Source organism: Tachysurus vachellii, chromosome 14, assembly GCF_030014155.1.
Source record: "Tachysurus vachellii isolate PV-2020 chromosome 14, HZAU_Pvac_v1, whole genome shotgun sequence".
Classification (NCBI taxonomy): domain Eukaryota; kingdom Metazoa; phylum Chordata; class Actinopteri; order Siluriformes; family Bagridae; genus Tachysurus; species Tachysurus vachellii.
Genome location: NC_083473.1, coordinates 24,367,318 through 24,388,207, shown reverse-complemented (window position 1 = coordinate 24,388,207; position 20,890 = coordinate 24,367,318). Strand labels below are relative to the sequence as shown.

At 40.4% G+C, this 20,890-nt stretch overlaps 2 protein-coding genes across 5 annotated transcripts in view; both read left to right on the top strand.

Moving 5' to 3' along the window:
• The first annotated feature begins 995 nt into the window (after positions 1-995).
• On the top strand, positions 996-8,732 carry rfwd3 (ring finger and WD repeat domain 3). Its single transcript, XM_060887197.1, has 13 exons — positions 996-1,157; positions 2,463-2,644; positions 3,210-3,466; positions 3,942-4,000; positions 4,078-4,287; positions 4,449-4,540; positions 4,622-4,736; positions 5,080-5,302; positions 5,400-5,550; positions 5,900-6,076; positions 6,655-6,869; positions 7,752-7,966; positions 8,076-8,732. The coding sequence occupies exons 2-13, from the start codon at positions 2,463-2,465 to the stop codon at positions 8,244-8,246; spliced, it is 2,067 nt and encodes a 688-aa protein (XP_060743180.1). The 5' UTR covers positions 996-1,157; the 3' UTR covers positions 8,247-8,732.
• Positions 8,733-9,824: 1,092 nt separating this feature from the next.
• glg1a (golgi glycoprotein 1a) overlaps positions 9,825-20,890 on the top strand; it is an 18,575-nt gene continuing 7,509 nt past the window's right edge. For 2 of the 4 annotated variants that reach the window (XM_060886124.1, XM_060886127.1), the window contains exons 1-17: positions 9,825-10,204; positions 13,740-13,769; positions 13,992-14,078; positions 14,201-14,416; positions 14,811-15,014; positions 15,097-15,168; positions 15,305-15,491; positions 15,806-16,017; positions 16,467-16,588; positions 16,740-16,841; positions 17,019-17,172; positions 17,395-17,424; positions 18,187-18,324; positions 19,745-19,831; positions 19,992-20,054; positions 20,179-20,292; positions 20,747-20,835. In XM_060886124.1, coding sequence (XP_060742107.1) covers positions 9,899-10,204; positions 13,740-13,769; positions 13,992-14,078; positions 14,201-14,416; positions 14,811-15,014; positions 15,097-15,168; positions 15,305-15,491; positions 15,806-16,017; positions 16,467-16,588; positions 16,740-16,841; positions 17,019-17,172; positions 17,395-17,424; positions 18,187-18,324; positions 19,745-19,831; positions 19,992-20,054; positions 20,179-20,292; positions 20,747-20,835 — 2,213 coding nt within the window. In that variant the 5' untranslated portion in view covers positions 9,825-9,898. The remainder of the gene's footprint in view (positions 10,205-13,739; positions 13,770-13,991; positions 14,079-14,200; positions 14,417-14,810; positions 15,015-15,096; positions 15,169-15,304; positions 15,492-15,805; positions 16,018-16,466; positions 16,589-16,739; positions 16,842-17,018; positions 17,173-17,394; positions 17,425-18,186; positions 18,325-19,744; positions 19,832-19,991; positions 20,055-20,178; positions 20,293-20,746; positions 20,836-20,890) is intronic. The other 2 variants (XM_060886126.1, XM_060886128.1) reach the window with 1 other exon arrangement.

Here is a 20,890-nt window from a genome sequence, read left to right as displayed (position 1 = left end):
TTCTTGGTTTCATTTAGAATAATTATAGAAACATCCGGGGGTCACGGTGGCTTAGTGTTTAGCACGTTTGCCGCACACCTCCAGGGTCGGGGTTCGATTCCCGCCTCCACCTTGTGTGTGTGGAGTTTGCATGTTCTCCCCGTGCCTCGGGGGTTTCCTCCGGGTACTCCGGTTTCCTCCCCCGGTCCAAAGACATGCATGGTAGGTTGATTGGCATCTCTGGAAAATTGTCCCTATTGTGTGAGTGAATGAGTGTGTGTGTGTGTGTGTGTGTGCCCTGTGATGGGTTGGCACTCCGTCCAGGGTGTATCCTGCCTTGATGCCCAATGACGCCTGAGATAGGCACAGGCTCCCCGTGACCCGAGGTAGTTCGGATAAGCGGTAGAAGATGAATGAATGAATGAATAGAAACATCCTGCACACAGGTTTTACATTTCTAAATGAAAAGGCTAAATCTTACAGACACAACTGCTGATGTTCAGATAATGCTTTTATAATGCTGCCATCTGCTGGGTGGAAAGTGAACTGCACCGCATCAGTGTTATTCTAGCGAAAGCATTTACATTTAGCATCAAAACAAAGCATCAATTTTACACTTAAAATATTAAATCCAGTTCACAGAAGTTAGTGTTAGGGTTAGTGAGTGTAGAGGCAGTTAAACACGGACAGATTAATGCCCCAGTGTTATCAGGGTGTGAGTGCTGGGTATCTGAGACAGCCTTTGTTCTCTCGTCCAATCAGCACGGTCTATATCACAGATTGACAGGTGGCTCATCCAACCACAGACCAGCTTTACGGACCGGAAAGCAGTTTTCCAAACCTATTGTCTCAGCGACTTTATACGCTTTAGCTTTTTTTTTAGTTTTTAAGGCCGTGGCTTTAAGCATTGTTTATTATGTTCTGCAAATGTTTCAGGTGATTTGTTCATTAAGGAATAAAAATAAATCACCTTTAACCTGCGCCCCTTGTGAACACGTGAGGAGGAAGAGGCGGGGCTTCAGCTTGGCGCGTGCTTTGGATCTCAGTAAATCTAACTAGTTAATGAGATAAAAATCGACCCAGTTTTATATTTATATTAGTGATTAATCGTTAAAACCGCCGTTAATCCGGTTACCGTAAAGCCCCTGTGTGTCATGGCTGAATAATGTGTGTTAAAGGTAATGTTACTCTGTTATTGTCAAATGTTTGCTAACCTGCTGTCGGCTAGTCATCTGGACCTGTGTGTTATATGTGTTTATATTATGTGTTTATTATATATGTTATATATGTTTATATTATATATGTTTATATTATGTGTTTATTATATATGTGTTTATTATATATGTTTATTATATATGTTTATATTATATATGTGTTTATATTATGTGTTTATTATATATGTTTATATTATATATGTGTTTATATTATGTGTTTATTATATGTGTTTGTGTTTGTGTGTGTTGTGTTTATATTATATATATATTTATATTATATATATGTTTATATTATGTGTGTTTATGTGTTTATATATTATACAAGTGTGTATGTATATTATGTTTGTGTGTTATGTGTTTATGTATATTATGTGTTTGTGTTTATATATAAATGTATTTATTATTAATAAACAGCAGTAAGCAGTCACACAGCAGTCAGATGTGTAAAGCTTTAAACCAACACTAACATTAAAACTAATGATCTCTTTGTTATTGTTTAACACACAGTGAATGTAGAGGCGGTTAAACACAGGGATTATTTTATAGATAAATTCCTCTTAAAAATGATCTGCTGTTATTTTCTAGCAAGAGTTGTTTTTGTTTACATGGTTTTAGTGTCGAGAATTAGCTTCGCTAGTTAGCGTCAAACTGCTAGTTAGCGTCAAACTGCTAGTTAGCGTCAAACTGCTAGTTAGTGTTAAACTGCTAGTTAGTGTGAAACTGCTAGTTAACGTGAAACTGCTAGTTCGTGTGAAACTGTTAGTTAACGTCAAACTGCTAGTTAGTGTGAAACTGCTAGTTAGTGTGAAACTGCTAGTTAGTGTGAAACTGCTAGTTAGTGTGAAACTGCTAGTTAGTGTGAAACTGCTAGTTCGTGTGAAACTGCTAGTTCGTGTGAAACTGCTAGTTCGTGTGAAACTGCTAGTTCGTGTGAAACTGCTAGTTAGTGTGAAACTGCTAGTTAGCTCAGAGCGGTTCACATCTGATGCAGCTACAAACCTGCGAGTCTTTAGTTATATTTGACATTTAAACTGAAAGCTGAAGCTGTGACTATGGTGAGGGCTGTAAGAGAAGAGCTGCTCACGTTAGCATGTGTTTATCTGACTAAATAATCACTCTAGAGTTTTAAAGATTTACTCGTTTACAGCGAACAGTGATGTAATAAATATAGGGCACAACAAGCTCTATATAATACACATGATTACTGACTGTCTGCACGTTTCTGTCTGATCTGGGTGTCGATTTCTTTCCCTAAATGTTGTTGTCTAGATGGAAGACATGGAGGTAGATTTGCAGCTCGGAGCAGGTCCCATCATCATTCCTGACTCCGGGAGCAGCACGGAAGTGGAAGAGGACGAGGAGCCCGATAGGAGACCTGAAGGACGAAGCACGGTTCTTATTACAAGGCCACGACTTGCAACAACTCAGATTATCAGGAGAAGGAGGGCAAGGTGTGAACATAACCAGAGCAAGTCTTGCTGCACAGAACCATGTGAACTGCACACCGTTTAAATAGCGGTGTATTAAACACACAATGCCTAGTTTAGCACAGACGTGTTGAGTATCAGTGCGGTTGGAATGAGTCCAGAACAACAGTTCACTGAAAAATGCAAATCCTTGTCCCCTAAATGTAAAATGAATCCGGTTTAGAAATGTTTAGCATAATGGTATGATGACGGCCGCAATACAGTCCGTTTTCAGTCATTACAAATCAGTGAAACGCCATTCGGTAAAGAGCCATGAAAAAGGTGGTGGTGATTCAGGAATGTGCTCAGACTAAAGCAATGTGATACAAAATAGCCAGAAATGGCCCTGAAGTCCAGCGTAACTAAATCCTTTCATGTCCACGACTATCTTCTATCTGAGAGATTCTTCTTTGGTTTTTAAACTCTTAATCAAAATGTATTACTAATGAGCCGTTTTGACAAATATTGTTTCTCAGGTTTAAAAATGCTGTTTAATGTGTGTTACACCAGTGTGTGTGTGTGTTTTACATGAGTAAATCCCTATTCACAGAGCAGGGCTGCGGTTCCAGTACTCCACACAGTCTTCACCTTTGAACCGAGGTCCTTTAGACTTTCTGCTCAGGGTGTCAACAGGAAGCGACACAGAGCCTCTCTCGGGTAGCACAGACGATGTGAGCGACTCTGAGGAGGAAAGACACAATAGAGAGACACCGGGTCCGATACCTGCTGCTGATGTTACAGCTATACTGAATAGCAGCCAGCCTGCTGCTCTCGTCTCTCCACCACTTCAACAGTCCAGTGCAACAGGTACACCTTCATCTGCCTCTCTGATGTGCTCATGTTGTCATGCAGGAATTAGTTTTTACAATGTTTTATCCTCAGATTTCAGCAGCGTGCTATACATTTTGAAAGCCTCAGGATTTGTAAATGGGAGATAAACAACCAGCTAATGTGATCCTTTAACATTCAAACAATTGGGACAGGAAGAGGAGGCGCGTGTGTGTGTGTGTGTGTGTGTGTGATATTTAGATAAACATTAGTTCATTTTGGAAAAAATTGGAACACTTTTGGGAAATAGTGTAGGAACTTTGGAGGCTGTCGGTCTGTAAAACGGACTAGAGAGTGTTGGGCTGCTTATAAAAACTATTAGCCTATCAAAGCCCTTGTGCTCATACAAACTTTGGTTTGCATTACTTTATAAAAGCTGTGTATTGTCTTGCTTTGACTTTTGCTCATTTGTTTTCTTCAGTCATTTAAAAGAGAAAATGTTTCTTTAACCCAGAGCCGACTGTTTCTGCTGAAGCTGATCACCCTGAACCTCTAGTTCAGTCTGAAGTAAAGGTAAGGTGAAAGAAGTGTGCAAAGAGCCAAATATTGTGAACGTTTCTGTGTGTCGACCCCTCATTGTCTTTTCCTAGGCTGAGGCGTCACCCGCAGAGGCCAATAAAGGCGCCTCGCTCTCGGCTGCTGGGGCTGAGAATGATGGAGAGGGAGAGACCTGCTCTATATGTTTTGAACCTTGGACCACATCTGGTGAACACCGCCTGGCCACGCTGCGATGTGGACACTTGTTTGGATTCACCTGTATTGACCGCTGGTTGAAGGGCCAAGGAGCGAAATGCCCTCAGGTCAGTGTTTGTCATATCAAAGAGAACAGAGGGTCAAGTTTGTTTATCATGTGATGTATATTTAGCTATTAATGGATATAGTTATGGTATATTTATCATTTTGAAACACTCATAGTGCACATTATAGCTGTACATAAACTTTTTCCTTTGTTTTTCTCCAGTGCAATAAGAAGGCCAAGCGTGCTGATATCGTGCTGTTGTATGCACACAAACTGAGGGCCGTGGACAACACAGAACAGGAGAGTTTAAAGAGGTAAAGTCATTCTGAATTACAAACTGGACTTCCATCGAACGTGTTTTTGCTTTTAATCCAGTTATTGATGTGTGTGTTTAGATCTTTGGAGCAGGAGCAAAGTTTGCGGAGGAAGGCAGAGCTGGAATCTGCTCAGTGTCGTCTTCGTTTACAGGTTGTAACAGACGAGTGTGGGAAACTCCGCAAAGAGGTTCAGGTATGAGATCTGCTCACACTTGTTCTCTCAAATCTCCGTCTTCATCACATGACATAATGAAGAGTGTTGAGTATTTCTATTTGTTTACATTTTAGTTCCTTAAATATTCTAAATGAACTCATTAAACAGCAATTTCTGTCCAAAGCCATCAGTCATGTCATCAGGTCTATTTAGATGTTCTCCTATTATCATTGCTCTGCTCTCGAATTTTTAATAAGCCTCTCTCTCTCTCCCTCTCCCTCTCTCTCTCTCTCTCCCCCTCTGTCCGTCTCCCTCTGTCTCTGTCTCCCTCTGTCTGTCCGTCTCTCTCTGTCTCCCTCTCTCTCTGTCTCGTCCTGTGCAGGAGCTCAGGAGGTTAATGGCACAGACTCCTTCCAGCTCGACTCATTCTCAGACCTCTGCACTGTCTCTGTCTCAGAGACATGAATCCTCCTGCAGAGGAAATTATGTTTTCTCTAAGGCTGTCCTTGTTTCTCAGACCGGTGGCTGTCGTGTGCTGACTTACTGTGAGCCCCTCAGTTGCCTGTTGGCTTCTCAGCCTTCCCCTCATGCCTCCCTGGTTCCTGGTTTGTATAATTAGGAACGTGTTTTAATGTAGTCTTGAGTATTTAGACACGTGTCGACTGACTTTTCCCTCAATGTTTCTTTCCTCTTTTGTCTCAGGCTTTGGGGTGAAAAAAATCAGCACTGTGAATCTCAAAGCCAGTCATTATGTTCCCATCCACACTAAACAAATCAGAGGCCTTGCCTTCAACAGACAGCAAGATGGCCTTCTGCTTTCGGCTGCCTTCGATAATACCATCAAGCTTACCAGGTATGAGGCTCATTTCCTTATTCCCACAGGCCGTATGAAGCTGCAGATTCGAGCTGTACAGCAGCAGCAGTGCGCTCTCATGCCCCGTCTCAGTAGTCGTTAATGATGGTCAATTTAGTGCAGTCTGGTTACAGGTAATCGAATGACTGCAGTAACATGACCCTGGAACTAGGGACGAAGTTCATCTACTAAATATATGTGGAAAATGACAGCTGCATGCGGCGTTGGACCAATGTTAATGTGCCCCCCATAGGCAGAGTTACCCAAGTGCAATGATATGAAGTGTTCTTTTCAAGCACAAGTAATTAATCTGATAGCTGTTCAAAGCACTGATGTATTTTTCCCACAGCTTGTTTACCAACACAGTGGTACAGGCCTACAACACTGGGAAAACCGTATGGAGCTGCTGTTGGTGCCACGACAACAACAACTACATTTATGCTGGTCTGAGCAACGGCTCAGTGCGAGTGTATGACACACGGGACACCAGCACTCACGTGCAGGAGCTCGCACCTCTTCGTTCCAGGTACTGACACAGAACCCCTGTAACAGTTGTGTAGTATTTGTTGCACTGTTCATTTTTGGACATTTACAACATTTAGCAGACGCCTTTATACCATACACCAGAGCGACTTACATTATCTCATTTCTATACAATTGAGCAATTGAGGGTTAAGGGCCTTGCTCAGGGGTCTAGCAGTGGCAGCTTGGTGGACGTAGGAATCGAACTCACAACCTTCTGATTGGTAGCCCAACACATTAACCACTAGGCTACCACATCCCATCCATGTGGTTGCCCCTACCAAATCATTGTAACTGGCACTCTGGGAATTCTCACTCATTCCTGTGGAGTCTGTGCTGTTTGTCTTAAGTGTTAAATAACTAACGTGTAGATGTACAGCTTTGAGGGCAAGGGCTTTTGTTTTTGTATTTAATCATATTGCTGTGATGGTATGACTTCTTATAGGCTTTGTTCTGTGTCCACACAATATACAAGAGACTTTTGCTTTGAGTGTAATGGCACGCACTGGAATTTTTGCGTTTGTTAGATCTTGGAGATTTTCCATGTTTTAATACCTTGTTATTATTTCTGATTGTGTGCAGTTGTCCGGTCGTATCCCTGGCCTACCTGCCCCGTGCTGCCTCCAGCTTGTTCCCCTGTGGTGGCCTCATTGCTGGCTCCCTTGAGGGAGGATGTTTCTGGGAGCAAGTGGATGGAACCTTATATCGACAGCACGTTCTGCCTTTAGAGTCTGGAGGCTGTACAGACATTCAGGTTGAACCTGAGAGCAGACATTGTCTGGTCACCTACAGACCAGGTGAAGCCTTTAAAGATAAACTGCTGTCAAATGTCTCGTATCCAAAACTCAAGAAGAAACCAAATTTAAAAATTCTGTAAATTGTGAGATATGTTCAGCTTTTATAAGCAGCTGTTACTAAACAACGAACGTATTAAAATATTTTTTATTGTTCTAAGTCATAATGGCCTTAAAAAGAAAAAGTATTAAATGCACTTTAAATTAAATAGTATTAAATTTCACACTACTGCATCAAAGTGTCCACTGTTTAAGTACTTCTGTATAAATTAGTACTTCTGAGCTACAGAGAGAGTTGTAGATGTGCTATTACTTATATATCAATTCATTTATTGATTGATTATATAATGATTCTTACATCTAAGGAGTTCCAAATTACAGCTTTGAACAATTGCTTGCTAGTGTAAAATTCCCATTACACTGTGATACAAGGCTTGTTTATAGTGTGTATGTTATGGTGAGTAAATTAATAATGGCAGTATATGATGTGTAGCGTCTAAATGTGGTTAGGGGTGTTTGAGCTCATGAAAGTCGAGTGTAAAACCAAAACTCTTACATTCAGTTCAGTTTTATTTATATAGCACTTCAGTACCAATAACCATCGTCACAAAGCAGATTTATAATTACATCCCTAATGAGCAGGTCAGACTGTACAATGGCAACCTTGTGGTTTTATCAGGCTGGATTTTGAAAGTAGACTTTGCTATCTGCTGGTGTGTTCAGCAGAACAGGATGAACTGCAAAATACACAGTGTACACTGATAAAACTATTAATAGTTTTTTAACAATATAGGAGGAATAAGACTTGTGGTGCAGTTGTGTTTCAGGACCGCAGTTGGAAAACACTGAACTACAAAGAGCACTTGAACTGTTGTTTAATTCCAGGTCGTACCAACCCATCTTTGCGTTGTGTTCTGATGGAGCTTAACCGAAGCCCTCATCAGGACTCGGGCCAGGATCCTGTCTGTTCCTGTTCTCCTGTCCAGACCTTCACTGCTGGCTCATCTTCCAAGTTGCTCACAAAGAACACTGTGTTCAAGAGTCCTGTTACTGACTCCACTCTGGTGTGTGCAGGAGATGAGGGTTCTAACTCTACCATGGTGGGTGGATATATGCATGCTCACTTTTAGAGCGTTTTTAATATGGGGTTATTGGTATAGAATATTGATGTACACCTTATAATCGTATGTTGTGTTTTAACTTCCACAGGTATGGGATGCGAGTAGTGGAGCCTTGCTTCAGAAACTTCCTGCAGACATACCAGTCATGGACATCTGCCCTTTTTATACAAACCAAGAACATTACCTGGCATCTCTAACGGAGAAGATGATTAAGATCTATAAATGGGAGCAGAGTGGCTCAGAAAGAGCGAGTTTCTAAGAGTAGCTCCTTTGGTCGTTTTTGGACCCAGACGATGTGGTCTGTTTTACTCTTGACATGATGGTTCATAGAAATCAGGGGTATTTTTCAAAGCATACGTTTTATTGTGATGATGGGACTTTGAATGACAGGGCATGTGACTGTGTTCGATCTGCATACCATGGATATTGTGAAAAGCTCCATAAATTATCCGCTATAATTTTGCATTAAGGTTTCAGAAACATCATTAATCATCAGTATAGATTTGTATTGCTTGTTGCACTCAAGATATTCGTCCTGAAAACTTTCTTGTTTTCAAACGTTTCGTTTTCTTTGTCATGTTTTCTGTATAATCTTCTAACATTGTTCCAGTTGTTTAAGAATACAACAGTGACATGCCTCTGCATTTTTCCTGTGTGTTTGTATGTAATGGTAAATGTACATACGTAAATGTTTTTATTGATCTCTGACTGTATTTCTTAATAAATGTTTTATTGAGGCTGTTTTTTTAAAGAGTATTATTGTGTCTGCAGATAAACTGTAACTACAAACCTTTAACCCACTACAGACCGTATAGTAATAATGTGCTAGTTTTTCTCTAATATGTGTGAAACATTTTTACTGAAGTCTTTTTGAGATTTAACTTCTTTTAATCAATAGCGGGGGGGCACGGTGGCTTAGTGGTTAGCACGTTCGCCTCACACCTCCAGGGTTGTGGGTTCGATTCCCACCTCCACCTTGTGTGTGTGGAGTTTGCATGTTCTCCCCGTGCCTCGGGGGTTTCCTCCGGGTACTCCGGTTTCCTCCCCCGGTCCAAAGACATGCATGGTAGGTTGATTGGCATCTCTGGAAAATTGTCCGTAGTGTGTGATTGTGTGAGTGAATGAGAGTGTGTGTGTGTGTGTGTGCCCTGTGATGGGTTGGCACTCCGTCCAGGGTGTATAGAGAAGGTGATCTTGTGTTCTGGGGTCTACGTGGCCTCTTTGTGCTCCATCTCAATCACACAACTAACACTAATTAAGGGAATCATGATTCACTTCAGCGTTTCGACTCCTTACAGAACAGCTTCATTGAATCAATTTCTAGAAGCGTTGATTCGTTTGTCCAGAAATATTGTAATGGGAAAATAAAACAGGTAGAGTGTGTGTGTGTGTGTGTGTGTGTGTGTATATATATATATATATGTGTGTGTGTGTGTGTGTGTGTGTATATATATATATGTATATATATATATGTGTGTGTGCATTTATTGTATATGTTAATAGAAATCCAATAAAATAAGCTACTTAAGCGAAACCAAGGCAAATTTTTAATCTTTAAAACTACGAGTTTTTTCCCCAAAGACTGACGAGTCGAATAGTATGAATTATAGATTTATATATACTTTTATCTGAACTAAACAATAATTAAAGCTTTGAGAAATCTCAGATATGCTACAAATTGGTGTAGTTTGTATATAAAGTCATTGGTGTAGTTTGTATATAAAGTTTTTAAGTTTGTTTGTAGCTGAAAAGTAACCTTAGGTTCATTCGTGGTCGTGAGTCGACTCATTTGACTCCCTCGAGATAAGGAGTTCAGAGTGAACCGATTCCTTTCCGAATCCTACATCTCCACACACAAATCATTGGCCTCCGGCTGCCGTAGGCCAGTTACGCGTAGGTGGTTTACCGAAGATGGCGGCTTGTAGACGTGTGCAGCTTCTTTTATTGCTTATATCCTTCACCGCTTGCCTTCGTTCTAGCCAGGGAGCGAAATCCCCGAGCGTTCACGCTGATGTTAATGCAGCAGATAACGTTAATGATGTTAGAAATGCCGGAGGTGCGCTGGCCGAGCCGAAGGCCGCTCAGTCCCGCCGCAGCTCCGCCGGCTGGAGGCTGGCTGAAGACGAGGCCTGTCGCGAAGACGTGACCCGACTGTGCTCCAAACACTCATGGAACAACAACCTGGCGGTGCTCGAGTGTCTGCAGGACAGGAAAGAGGTCAGAACCCCAGCGTGTTGCTCGCTGTTGTAGTTGTGGGAGCGGCGGTAGAAACCCAGCAGGCTGACTAGCGTTAGCTTCAATGCTAAGTGCGCAGCTCTGAGGTGTTTTACACTGTCAGGAGATTTGTGTCAGTTACCGCTTATTGTTAGTGTTTATAAATCATCATGTCATCAATATAAGCCGAATGTCACTACAGTTACTGACTGATGCTAATGTTAGCGTTAAATACACAGCTTAGTGTTGCTAGGCGTTAGCAAACATGAGACCGACGGGATGCTAACGTTAGCTAATGTATTGTAGCATATTTACTGATTAATGCATGCTAACCTTTAGCTAATCTGTGTCTGTATATGTTCACTGTATGTTACTGTTATATAATAATATAACTGATATTATATTATTATATAACTCAGGCCTGGGGAAGTGAACAAGATAAGGAAGTAGTTTAGCATGAAGTTAGTCATGTTTCAGCTCGGACACGTCTATAATGCTACACATCTGGACTTAACACATTTATAGCTCGAATCCTTTGACATATTTGTTGTTTTATGGAGTTTGATGTGTAGACATCACCACAGATAATACCTGCTTTATACGGCTCTTTTTTACTGTTAAATGATTTGTTTAGAATTTTTTTGTGAAGCTCAATCTGACCCCTTTACTGTAATAATGTTAAACTATAGAGGGACGACGTGGACAAATGCAGAGCTGAATCATTGTGTTCATGTGAATCATCATTGTTTCAGCTCAATAAGTCCAGTGTAATTCTGTTGAATATATTCTCAGAATATACACCAGCTCTGCTTTACAAGGGACAAAGTGACCTTTCACTCCAAGCTATATAGAGGAATGACAATAAAAAGCCTCCTGACTGTTTGCTTCTGAACTCTCTCTTAAACACAGATGTAAAGAGCCATTATCAGTTATTAAAGCGCTCAATATTCATCAGTATGTGACCACAACCTCCTCTTGGCACAGAAAGATCTAACATTCATTTATTGCAATTTGGCAGAAATACAGCGTTAGCTTTAAAACAGCTCGTGATGTTCTAACGTAACACATGAACACAGAGATGCAGTGTATCAGACTGGTACCTGCTCCGGTGTACACACACATCCATGCAGCTGAACTAGTAACACGTTCAGATCTTTATCTTCTTCTGCTAGAATAAATGTGCTGTCAACACCAACGTTTTACTGAATTGAAAGGCTGCAAAGTCTTTTTGTTGTTTGTTGTTGATGGTGACATGAAGATTCTTCCACAGTCTTTTCCTGTCTAAACAGAGTTAGTTATTTTGTGCTTATTTTTGGTGCTTTGTGAAAGGGAACAGAGCGATCTATAAAAAGCTGGGCTTGCTTTAATAAGAGGCTTCGCTATGGGCCGTGGTGACTTGAAGAGGCGGTTTAATGTTGGCAGGATTATGGAATGAGGGGTCGCCCTTTTTGGAAGACTTTTCCAGTCGTGACAAGAATATGTATAAAATCACAGAGGCAGTCGAGGGAGCAGTTCATATTCCATCATGTCTTTTGGCACTCGGCCTTGTTTGCTCACTGATCATGTGATCCATCACTCAAACTACCGTGATCAAGTCTTTTGATATTTGTCCTACATGTAGATATTGCATCGTAGTAAAAATTTTTGTACGCTTTTTACAGAGTGACAGTTTCTGAAGCTATAGCGCTTTTGTATAGAAGTCATTGTTTATATTATTTTTACAGTCTTAGAAGAAATATCTACTCCACATTTATGTCCAGTGTTGGATTGAAGTCAAAAAGGCTGGAATGTAAATGGAGCAGTGAGGTGGTGCTCCTCAGGTTCTTCCTCTCAGCCTGGATGTAAATGAAGTATTTCATGGCTGTTTGTGTTCGACACTTTTGCTGACCGATCTCTGTGTTGAGGGTCTGTTTGAGTCTATTTGAGTTTGTTCTCAGTTATTCAAAGAAACACACCCAACGAGGCCGAACGGAGAAGAAGAAAATGGATGTTCTGTGTTACTTGCTGTTGTGGGAGGGTATTCAGAGGATAGGATTTCCCACAGCTGTATTTAGCTAAGGTGATGTTCTTAAGAAGTTAGAAACAAACACCAGAGTAACTGTTAGGTTTGTTTTCTGAGTGGCTGTTTGTTTGTGTATCTGTCTGTAATTGTTCTCCACATATTTCACTTGGTGCAGCTGAAAGGTTTGATTTGAAAGACAATAAGAAGTAATGTTCACCATTTTCTGTTCTGTGTAACAATTCCAGTGATCACATGAGCTCAGGATTTGTATGAGTGGGTTATCATGTAGATTTTTAGCATGTGTCCAGTCCTGGTCCTTCTAAAGGTTCTTGTTTGTGTGACATTGAGTGAAACCATCCACACTAATCAGAAAGTCAGAGCTTCTGCTCACTTGTTCAACATAAACTGATGTCGCGTTTTAGAAAGTGAAATGTCTCTGTGCTTGTGGGACTGTGTATATAAAAGTTAGTGTAGCTCCTTTGAGCCTCTCCAATTAAACACGCTTGTCTCCTTATTACTAAATCACGTGCTGCTGTTAGGGAATTTTCTGAAGCCTGTCAGTGCTGTAACACTGAACCAGATTTATTAACTCCAGAGGATATTTTCTTATAGATGCCTTAGGAGTCTGTTGTCCCAGAGATCCTCGCTGAAGGGCATCTGATCCATTAATCCCACCTTGTTAAGAAAATAAGCATAAGAACTGTCTATCATGTGATGCTGGTACAGGCTGCGGTGTTTTGACTCTGTGAAAGTCTCCATAGTTGGAGGGGTTTATCTTGGCCAGCTATCTAATAATGTTTGTGATAAACAATCACACTTGGACAGGTTTAGTACCTTGTAGTAAAAATATCGTGTCTGTTTTTCTCAGGTTGGATCACTGTAGATATGAACCGTGTGAACACACCGTACGCCGTGTGAACACACATTACATATGATATGAACACACCGTACGCTATATGATATGAACACGATTATTTTTTTGTTGTTTTTTTTAAATCTCTTTTTTTTGCTGTGCTGTTTTACTCAGGCACTTTCCCATGTTGGCTTTTGCGATATTTTATGGATGTTTTATTTCAAGGCTGTTAAACAAGTCCATCTTGACATTTCAAACCGTTGTGTATTCTGCAAACAAATTTGTGTAGTGTTCTTTGTGTAAAATACAAACAGGTTCCATATAATAGTACAATGAGTATTTTAGGCTTCGGCTCCTCCATGTTGTCTTTCATGCTGCTGCGTCTCCAAAGAAATGCGGTCACTGACTGTCACTATGTAGAGTAGCAGCTGGCTAGATTTGTACATGACCGCTTTATGTGGAAATTAGTTGAAGAACCTGTTGAGGATTAACATCGTTAATAGTGAGAATCGTGTTGACGTTCAGTATGAACTGTGTGTCCAGATGTATTAGTACTGTTTAGAAATCTGGCTCAGATTATTTTTCATTAAAGCAACGACAGCTAGTTTTATGTTTTTTGATGTTTTTCTGGTTCTGAAGCAGCTGCTGAAATAAAACCTGCTGTTATGTTTTTCACCCTATAGGAAACTGAGATTGCAGCCAGCTGTAACCATGTGAGTAGAAGTTTTTCACAGTTTTTTGTCATATGTTTTATGTTCCAGGTCCGTGATGACTTTAGAGTAAAGTGAGATATACAGAAGGAAATATAACGACGTGTTCCGTATGGATCATTTTCAAGTTCAGAGTTTGATGACGCTTGATATGGGGCTGTATGTCAGTAGCAGGGTTTGTATACATACATTATTTAACTAAATGTTTAAATTCCATCTTTTTAGCTGCTATGGAATTACAAGCTGAATCTGACAACAGACCCGAAGTTTGAGTCCGTGGCCGTTGAGGTGTGCAAAAGCACCATTGGTGATGTAAGTACCCTTGTGCTCGCTCTCTCCAGCAGATTGTGCCTTTGTGTGTGAAGTAAAACAAAGCGAACAGATTAAACTATGTGGCGTTTAATATAATGTAATGAATGAATTTGTGGTTACAGATTAAAGAGTGTGCATCAGAGGAGCGAGGGAAAGGCTATTTAGTGTCATGTTTGGTAGATCACCGTACCAACATCACTGAATACCAGTGCAATCAGTACATCACCAAGATGACGACCATCATCTTCAGTGACTACCGGCTCATCTGTGGCTTTATGGACAGCTGCAAAGACGACATCAACACACTGCACTGTGGGAGTGTTAACACCGGTGAGAAGGTGAGCCACGACCTTCTGGGACACGAGCACTACGCTTCACTGGCCACATATCAGACTGTCATCTTAATAACACTGATGACTCATGAGCTGCTGAACCAAGAAATACTGAAATATTTTCCAGTTACTTTCTAGTTACAGATTCATTTCAGAATGTGTGACGTGTGTGTAATAGAGTTGTGATGTGATTTATGGGTGCTGGAATAAAGAAACACTCACATAATGTAATCAAGTGCTCATAATCCAGTTAAAAAGATGGTAATTTTTAGATGGTAATTTTTAATATATATCTGATAAGTTTTTAGAGCAGAAATCTGGCTTACCTTTTCAGTACAGTCCAGTTGAAACTTGGTGAGTTATAATATTATATTTTGTCCTTGCCTTCTCTTTTTTTAAGGATATACACTCTCAAGGAGAGGTGATAGCATGTCTGGAGAAAGGGCTGGTGAGTGAGGCAGAGGAACAGCCAGGGCGTTATACAATTAAAGACGATTGTAAGAAGGCCATCATGCGTGTGGCTGAGCTTTCATCAGATGACTTTCACCTGGACAGGCACCTGTTCTTTGCGTGCCGTGACGATCGTGAGCGCTTCTGTGAGAATGTAAGTCTCTGACTTTGCGTATTTGAAGTGCACCATTTGCAGGTAGGATGCCACACTCATCCTATTGTTTTTGGCAATTTAGACTCCAGCAGGTGAAGGCAGGGTCTACAAATGTCTTTTCAACCACAAATTTGAAGATTCCATGTCTGTAAAGGTATTTAATACCTCTGTTCTATTCTGTGAGCAACTCTTCTATAATATTACACAAACTGACCTCAACCATAATTTAATTAATAATAAATCTGTGATTTGTGTCGATTGAATGGTTTTTATTTTCCTGTGATGCACAGTGCAGAGAAGCTCTCTCCACCAGACAGAAGCTGATCGCACAAGACTACAAGGTCAGCTACTCACTGGCCAAAGCCTGCAAACAGGACCTGCGGAAATACCGCTGCAACGTGGATACCACACTGCCTCGAGGCAGAGAAGCCAAGCTCTCCTACCTACTACTGTGCCTCGAGTCTGCAGTACACAGAGGTAGGAGTGCTGAGAAGGATGTGTGCTACAGACACAGAAAAAAAGCCACTTTAGCACAAACAATGTAAATAATTTTTTGCTCATGCATTGATCACTGTGTATTTGATTTAAAGTCCTTTCTGCACGTGCAGTACTTTGTGTCACTCTTGTTAGTTACCATTAATTGTTGTAGATGCATCTTGTCTTCCAGTGTTGCATAAAATGAGATTAATATAACATATGTGTTGATAATACTCATGCAACTGATAGCAGCTATAAATGGCTTGGTACCTGGTTGTTGTACGAGGATCAGTGTTATCTCCTGTGTGTATCAGGACGCACTGTGAGTGGTGAGTGTCAGGGGGAGATGTTGGACTACAGACGCATGCTGATGGAGGATTATTCGCTGAGTCCTGAGATTGTGTTGCACTGCCGTGGGGAGATCGACGCTCACTGCTCTGGTCTGCACCAAAAGGGCCGAACCCTTCACTGCCTCATGAGAGTTTCCCGTGACAAGGCCATTGAAGACAACCTCTGTCAGAAATCTGTGAGTTGACTTTAGACCTTATATGGGGATTGGGCTTCAGTGAGGTTTTACATGAAGTGTGACTGTAATATCCGGGTGGTTGCGAATAAGAAGATTGAACGAAGGTGTGATAAAGTACAGGGCTGTATTTGTTTGTGTTTAATCCATGCCACATGAACCTCACACACGTACAGGCTCTCTAATTGCACAGCATTCATTCTAGCTTAATATAAACAAGACCTCATTAATCACACACAGGTGATTCTTTCATTCATTACCAATTCCTTTTTTCTGACTCCTCCCCTATTTGTTCACACCCTTTCAGCTGCATTGATCCAAAACAAGTAGTTTTTATGTATGAACTGTGATACTTTTTAATTTTTTTTTATGTCACGTCTCGTACCGTTTTATCCTCTACATACGTGACTGTATATATGTAAAACATGTGGTTTTGTATTAATTGTCCTCAGCTCCAGACTTTGATCCAGGAGACAGACCCTGGGGCAGATTACAGGATTGACCGCGCTCTCAACGAGGCCTGTGAGTCAGTCATCCAGACGGCCTGTAAACACATCCGTAACGGAGATCCCATGTGAGTCGACGTTATTCCTCTTTAATCTTTAATTTACAACTTTTTTTTTTTTTTTTTTTTTTTACTCAATCTAAACTAAAATATAATGATGAACCATGACGGCAGTAGTTTGGAGAAGATGGTTATGGGTTTACTTTTGCTTTTAATATAGGATTCTCTCCTGTTTAATGGAGCATCTTTACACTGATAAGATGGTGGAAGACTGTGAACACAGGTTGCTAGAGCTGCAGTACTTCATCTCCAGAGACTGGAAGTGAGTCAACAGTGTCATGAGGCCTTTATGGTTTAAACTGATATCGGGTTTGTCCAATTTATTACTAGTTTGATGTTCGTCTTTATTAAGAATGACCAGTATGTGTGAGGCCACATGGTGATTTTGAGTTTATTTGTAAAGCCAGGATTTATTTCATATTTTTGTCTTTACTCTCAGGTTGGACCCGATCCTCTACAGGAAGTGTCAGAATGATGCTGCACGTATTTGCCACACTCATGGCTGGAACGAGACGAGTGAGTTCATGCCCCCAGGAGCGGTCTTTTCCTGTCTGTACCGCCACGCGTACCGCACAGAGGAGCAGGGTCGACGGGTGAGGGTGCCTTTACATACAAACACATGCCCTGTAGCAGACCAAGCTCTTGTTGATGTCTAACATACATTGGAGGCACTTAAAGCGTGAAACCTGGCATAATAAATGTGAAATGGTCAGTAATGAGCCTTCTTAGAAGCTTTGCAATGGCCAGAAGTTAATTTATGACTGCTGGCTAACTTTCTGTGACTTATCTAAGACTAACTTTAAAATTAACCACAGGAGTCAACTGGCAGCAACAGTCCTTATACTGTAAGTACTGGATTCTTGCAGACGCTCACAAGTACACCGAATTATGCATGGGATGATAAATGAAAGGGTCCAACTGGAGCGACGTCTTCACACTTTGCAGAATTTTCAGTCTTTGTAGAACTGAGATATTTCTATTAGAAAGTCTTGTGTTGTTTTTTTCCTCTTTCTCAAGTCTGTTTGACCTCCTTTACATTTGTTCCTGCTAATGACCGCTTGTGGTTGATCACTTTATCAGGTGTAATCGGGGCTTCAGTAATTACCTTGTATTACTTTGCTGGTATTTCAAATCTAAGGTTTATCTTATTTGCAGCTCCCAACAACGTACTAGTAGTTTCTCAGTAGTCTCACTCACACTTTCAGCTTTTCAGCCTGTAACCAGGAAATTGAATAATATTTAGCATCAGATTTTCTCTTCTCACATCTTAGTTTAGTTTCTTTGTGTTGATATGAATATGAGGAGCAAAATCACATCTTTGGTGGTATTAATTTTACAAAGACTGAAAATTTCCAGAAGCTTTTTAATTCAAAATTGTAATTTGCAAATGATTTTGGTTGGTGTGGGAAGTGGGATTCTTCTGGGTAATGATAATAAAACCTCTTGGGTCATTGTGGTACAGGCAAGATGATTATGTAATCATATTTCACTCTTCTTTTTGTTTTATAAAGACCATATACATCATTCTAGTTCCTGGGAAGTTTATGTGGTGTGTGTTTGTTCAGTTGGGTTATGAGTACTAGCTTTAATATCTTGTTTCTTTATAGTTATCTCGTGACTGTAAGACAGAAGTGCAGCGAATCCTTCACCAGAGGGCTCTGGATGTAAAGCTGGACCCAGACTTGCAGAAACGCTGTATGACCGATCTGGGCAAGTGGTGCAGTGAGAAAACAGAGCCAGGACAGGTTTGTAAATAACAGAGCAAAAAAAGCTTAAGTAAGGAAAACTAAGCTGGTTACCTTTTTAAAAATTGTATTCAGTAACATCTTACTTTAATTACTGTGCTACATAATACATACAGTCCCTCTGAAAATATTGGAACAGCAAAACCATCTGTTTTGTGTTTTTTGGGACTGTGTTGTAAATCTGTCTGGTCAATTTTAAAATCACTGCCGTTTCACTCGATGCAAAACGAGTCAGTAGATGAAGAGCCAGGGTTTTGTCAGAGAGATTATTATGCACTAGGAAAGCCTGGACAAACAGTGATCCCAAAATGAGCAGCAGCTGCATGAAAAAGTGAGTAACACACACATAGAACAGGATTTATGAGAGTGTAAAACTGTGGTCCAGCTCAGGAGTTTGGCAAACACTGTCCTGCTTCATAAATTGATCTGTAAAAGAAAATGTGGCCTGTGGTTTAATCCACCGTTAATCTTTCTAATGTCAATTTTAGGTGTTTTTTGGTGAACAGCACAATTTGGTGTGTTTAAAGGTGGGGTCTCTGTTGTTTGAAAGCCAATGTTGACACACAAAATCACCAAAACAAACACGCCCCTAACCCAAACGGGTCCCACCCCTGTATTGATAGCTCCGCCCACACATACATACGTAACCCAGGCAACTAATGGAAAGAAATGTGTCTTTATCACAGCTGAAGTGAAGAACAATACGATTGTAGATGAACAAACAAGCAAAAATGACACACAAGCATAATCATGTAAAGGACAAAGGCATATATTAGTTCTGTGTAACAAAGCAAAACCAACGTTACTCACCTATCGAGAAGGAAAAAAGCGCCTCGGCGTCTTAAGTAAAGTTGGTCACATATTCACAGATTGGAGTTTCCCGAGTCAATAACTCCTGAGCTAAACACTGTTACTACACAAAACACGGTTGTAGCTGCGTCTCTACATTACTACGATAGAAAAGAGGTGTTATTTGTGTAGTAACAGTGTTTAGCTCAGGAGTTATTGACTCAGGAAACTCCAATCTGTGAATATGTGACCAACTTCCTGCTCCTTCAGTTCTCTCCAGCGCTGGAAAGCTGATCCTATATTAACACGTCCTACTTCTTACCTTATCGTAAGTCTGTCTTCTCTTTCTTTCTTTGTTTTTATCCTCCATGTCAATGTTAAAACCGCTTTCTGCTAATGTCACACATGGGCACTGAACACTCTCTCGCCCATATTGACAAGACACGCCCCTTTCTGCTCATTGGCTACATGTTAGTTTTGTATTTGTTTTGTTTGCTGGCCCGACTCAGTTTTCTGAAGCATTTCTCAAACAACGGAGACCTCACATTTAATATAATAAACACAGACATCTTTTTTTCTGCAGCTCTTATTAAACATGTGTGTGTGTGTGTGTGTGTGTGCACTGTTGTAGGAGTTGGAGTGTCTACAGGATCATTTAGATGATTTGGGCTCAGATTGTAGAGAAGTGGTGGGTAACCTGACCGAGCTGGAGTCTGAAGTAAGAAACAGTCTTTTGGCTTCACCCCTTTTCTCTTTCCATCAGATGACTAGAATTGATGTTGTACTGCTTTGTCTGTGCTCTACGTGTTTTATTTGTTTGTTTATCTGAACCACGTCTACAGATTTCTTTTGTAACCCGTTAACTTTTTTCTTTTAAGGATATTCAAATTGAAGCCCTTTTAATTCGAGCTTGTGAACCTGTCATCCAGTCTCACTGCCATGTAAGTCAGAGTGTACTGAAGCTCCTCATCCACACGGTCCAATGTAAAACCCACAACCTCCTTTACTTTGGTTTTGTTCCTGCTTATTCATCTTTAACTTTGTTGTTATTAATATGTCTAATAGGAGATGGCAGATAATCAGATAGATACTGGAGATCTGATGGAATGTCTTGTGCTCAATAAACACCAGAAGGAGATGAATGAAAAATGTGCAGTTGGAGTAACTCACTTTCAGCTGGTAATAAACCTTCAAAAAAAAACACACACAACTTTTAGTGATATCTTATTAAATGTACACTTAACAGATTGTAAATGTTTCTCCTTGTCATTTGGTTTGATTTGATCAGCATCAAGAATGCTGTTTTCAGAAAATTAAAAAATACTGATTGTGTGAATTTACTTTCAAAATGAAATCTTAAATATTGTTTTCAGTTTTAAATGTAAAATAGAGAAGCCAATAATCTCATTAGCTTGAGCATAGTTTAGACTCTGCAAATGTTGACCAGTTTATTAACTATAGGTATAAGCACAACCAGGCCCCTTTCACAAAGACTGCTGGTGTTATGACCTGTATTATGTTCACACCATTTATATAATTATATTTATCTTTACGTGCTCCAGCTCTTTGTTTAGTATCTTTATAACTGAGGAGTTCTTCCTAATGGGCCGTGTGTTTGACTTTTCTCACTCAGGTCCAAATGAAAGACTTCCGCTTTTCGTACAAGTTTAAAATGGCCTGCAAGGAGGATGTTCTCAAGCTCTGCCCTAACATCAAAAAGAAGTGAGTATAGAGCTAGTGGTTGCTTAATAATGCACATTTCAGACAGAATTGTTTA

Bases quoted from the DNA above. Each gene is read 5' to 3' on its own strand.
- rfwd3 (XM_060887197.1), top strand. From the start codon at position 2,463: ATGGAAGACATGGAGGTAGATTTGCAGCTCGGAGCAGGTCCCATCATC. The intron at 5,303-5,399 runs GTTTGTATAATT...CTTTTGTCTCAG, and splicing joins TCATGCCTCCCTGGTTCCTG to GCTTTGGGGTGAAAAAAATC. The intron at 7,967-8,075 runs GTGGGTGGATAT...TAACTTCCACAG, and splicing joins AGGGTTCTAACTCTACCATG to GTATGGGATGCGAGTAGTGG.